The sequence below is a fragment of the Tarenaya hassleriana genome, unplaced genomic scaffold (assembly GCF_000463585.1).
Source record: "Tarenaya hassleriana unplaced genomic scaffold, ASM46358v1 Cleome344, whole genome shotgun sequence".
NCBI lineage: Eukaryota > Viridiplantae > Streptophyta > Magnoliopsida > Brassicales > Cleomaceae > Tarenaya > Tarenaya hassleriana.
The window spans coordinates 17,474-21,317 of NW_010966575.1; the positions used below are offsets into that span (position 1 = coordinate 17,474).

The 3,844-nt window shown below is 41.5% G+C and overlaps 2 protein-coding genes across 2 annotated transcripts; both read left to right on the forward strand.

The window, feature by feature from the left end:
• Nucleotides 1-921: 921 nt before the first annotated feature.
• LOC104821894 (TRAF3-interacting protein 1-like) lies at nucleotides 922-1,884 on the forward strand. The gene has a single exon (XM_010552906.1). The coding sequence runs from the start codon at nucleotides 922-924 to the stop codon at nucleotides 1,882-1,884; it is 963 nt and encodes a 320-aa protein (XP_010551208.1).
• A 99-nt stretch (nucleotides 1,885-1,983) lies between these two features.
• Nucleotides 1,984-3,166, forward strand: LOC104821895. Its single transcript, XM_010552907.1, has 2 exons — nucleotides 1,984-2,908; nucleotides 2,961-3,166. Exons 1-2 carry the CDS (start codon nucleotides 1,984-1,986, stop codon nucleotides 3,164-3,166), a joined length of 1,131 nt encoding a protein of 376 aa, XP_010551209.1.
• The last annotated feature ends 678 nt before the right edge of the window (nucleotides 3,167-3,844 follow it).

Below are 3,844 nucleotides of genomic sequence, written 5' to 3' on the forward strand. Positions count from 1 at the left end.
ATATATTTACTAAACCACTTGACATGAATAGATTTACCTGTTTGCAAAAGTCCCTTGGTATTGGTAATTTTGGATTTTGACCACTAACTGAGTTTGTTCTGAAGTGTTTAAGTGAAACAGTGTTGAAAGGGCGGTCAGTGGTACCTCACAAAGTAGTCAGGTGCACTTCAGACATTGGTGATACGAAAATCCTTTGGTACTCCTCTGTCAGCTTATACTCAGGCAAAAAAAAAAAAATGAGTGATGATTTGTGTTTGTGTTTCGCTTGGTGAAGTTAAAAAAAAAAAAGGGAACTGACATGAGTAGATTAACAAAATCGCTCGGGTCTAAGTTGAACAACATACAGTTCTTTCGACGGTCTAAGGTCAGATGTAACTGATTCATCATACTCCGCTGTAAGGTGATACTTTACAAGAGTATATCTCAATGAGATAGGCTGGGCTTAAGTGGTGAAACAGTATGATTGAACTCAACGTCCTAGAAGTTCAGGTGGATGAAAAAGAAATATGAGAAAAATGAATCTTCACTTGGTGGAGTAAGCACTGGACGAAGAGTGAGGTGTCACTGACTCAACTGGATACACTGCGAACTAAGGTACGAAAGAATAAATTCCCTTGGTGTTAAAATCGTAATTTTATCGCGTAACGGATTTCTGTTTTAAATGTTTTTGAACGTTATTTCTCGAAATGATTGATGTGAGTGGTTGAGTAAATTTTCGGTTATTGGGAAGTGGGATCCGAAAAATCAGAGATTTCTCAAACAAACTCATTGCCCCACAATAAAAAGAAGTGTTCTCTCTCTATCCCTGCGAAGTTCTGGTGCAAAAACCCTAAATCAGAGAGGTTGATTCGCAAGAGAGTTGTGTGGTTCAACAGAAGAAAAACGCAACGAGAGAGTGAAATTTCAAGTGTCAGACTCAACATGGATCCGAAAGAAAGGAGAGAAGATGCTGGTGAGGATCGTCACCCAGAATCAGAAGAAGAAGGTTCATCTGGAGAAGAAAAATCGAGTGAACTCAGAAAAGAAGAATCTTCGAACTCGTTCGTGAGTGCGGAAGAAGATCCAGAAGAAGACTCATCAGAAGAATCTCGCAAGAATCCGAGAGAGATTCGACGAACTAGCAAGAAAGAAACAGCGGGCGATGAAATCCAAGAACTCGATAGCCCAGAGGAGAAGATTCAAGGAACAGACGCGGAGATCCCAGAAGAATTCCAGGAAGGAAACCCTAGGATCGAAGATAAACGCAAGGAAATTGAGGATCTACAAACCTCTCTGCCTCCAGAACAAGTTGATACGGGTAAACTTGATGAACTCTTCACTTACTCTAATAGAGATATAGAGGAAAGTTCAGATAGTGAGCCTAGGTTGAGAAGAAAAAACACAAGAAGGCGTGTAGATTTTGATGTGAGTGTAGAGAATATAGAATCTGGGAAGGATGTGAGTGATACATCCAAACAAATGGAGAAATTGCCCTCAGTTCAATTAGGGCAGGAGAAATCGAAGGATGCTGAAATCGAAGTGGTTGCGGACTCAGCAACGGAAACAGAAGTACTGAAATCAAAAGAGGATGATGAACCTGAGGTGGACTCACGTGCTCGAAAGGTTGAAAGAAAGAAACCTAAGGCAAAGAGCGCTGAGAGAAAGGGCAAAGTGTCTGACTCTCGAATGATAGCTGAACAGAGAGCACGGACCAGATCTCAATTGGCTGCAAAACCAGTGACAACTGCTAAAAGTCCTCCTAAGAAGATACAAAGGAAGACAAAATCACAGCCTGCGTTGGTGATTGCTGAGCATAAAACTCTAAAAAAAGCTGAGAAAAGAAAGGCTGGACCAGCAAAAGACATGCCCCGAGCAAAATCCTCAAAGATTTCTGAGGAATACTGAAAGGAGAAACTAAAGGGGAAGAGAAAGGTTTATGAAGAGAGTGAGATACCAAGTTCTCATTCTGGGTCCGAAGATGAGGAACTACTGGCGAGCCTGTGCATGTCTCATCACTTTGTTGATGAGAAATCTGAACAAAGGTTCAATGACATGAAGAATCTCAACACGATTGTGGAGAGGAACGTGAATGTCAGCAATCTCAAGGAGCAAGGGATATGGGACATCCTAGAATGTCTGAATCTAGAAGAGACAGTCACCTATGCATGTCCTCACAGCAAAATTCTGATCAAAGAATTTTATGCAAACATCACGAAGAAGATAGTGAAGGTTGGAGATCCGATGTACCATCGGGTGTACATAAGAGGGAAGATATTGCATTTTTCTCCAACTGTAATCAACAAGTTTTTGGGCTTGAAGAACTCAGTTGTGCCTACCATGGATGATCTGGACAGGGAGATTGACCAGAAAGAGCTGGAGATAGCTCTCACTGACACCTTTGATGAAAAGAGGAAAGGAGAAATAACCCCAGTGGAGCTAAACTTTGAGGCCTCAGTACTGTTCAAAATAGCTAGAGCTAACTGGTTACCAACCCAGCGATCAAGTCTGATCCACAAGAGGCTAGCAGTACTCATCTTCTGTGTGAAGAAAGGGATAAAAATCAACTATGGAAACATGATCTTCGATCATATTCTGGAAAGAGCACTGAACTTCAGAGCAAGGTTCAGATTACCTTATCCCTGCCTAATTCAGAGCATACTCACCAAGCAGTGCCCGGAACTCATTGACCTAAAGGAAAACACTGAAGTAATTCAGAAACCCTTGGTGGTTGAGACAAGAATCAAAAGGAAAAAGGGTAAAGGAAAGAAGGACTACAAGAAGATGCTGGAGACCCTCAAAGATGCAGAAAAAGCGTTGATAAAGATGGAGCTCGGACTACGGAAGCAGGCAACACATTGTCAGCAAATCCATGCAACAGTCCACGAATATGTTGAAGCAACTCTGAGTAATGTGTTCATTATTCATTCAGGTACTCCTCACCTTGATATTATTGTTTATGATTATTTCATTCATGCCCACAGGGGGAGAACTTGAGGAAGCAGAAGGAAATCTCGACTCAGAAGAAGAAGACTCGGATGAGGAGGATGAAGAAGAGGATTCTGAGATGCCTAAGCCGACGCCTAAGCCGATCCCTAAGAAGATCGAAACATCCCGAAAGTCAGGAACAAGCAGGAAGACAAGGAAAGCCAGGAGTCCTACGGATGATGACTCATCTCTTCGTTTCTAACATTTTCTTAGATGATGATCTGAATTTCTGTGTTTGAAGACTCTGTCTGTTTTGATGACTTATGTGGGGTTGTGTGATAACTTTGCTTTTGATGTTTGTTTTGAACCTTGATGATTTCAGTTGAAGGATTCGTGTCTGTGTGCATGATCTGAAATAACCAAAAAGGGAGAGATTGTTAGTGCAAGTATTTGCACGTGTTGTTTTGGTTGTTAAAAAGTTGTTGCAGGTTCAACAACCTATGAGAGATTTCAGGAGAAGAATCCGGCGAAGATTGCACTCGAGCAAATCTGAGGTACAACTGACAAGATTCAGATAGAGTCAAAGACCGCAGAGATAAAGTCTAAGGCTGAAGAGATAGAGTCAATAACAAGAGATAAGGCGAGATCTTGAAGATAGACTCGAGATCAGCGAGAATCAAGTAGAAGTCGACCTAATCACTTCGTGGAGATCTAAAGACGAACCAGAAGAGTTTAAATAGAGGGACAAGTGCATATCAGCCTTACATAGAGAAAGAGCATAATTTCTTAGTCTATTTCGTTACGTGAGTGAGTTCTCATTCCTGGGTGAGTGCAAGTCTGAGGGGGAGACCGATTGGGCAAATCTCCTTTCTCTGGTGAGTGATTTATGTTGTGAGGTTTTTTGATCAGTAGAATTCATTGTGAGAGGGGAAGAAACTCA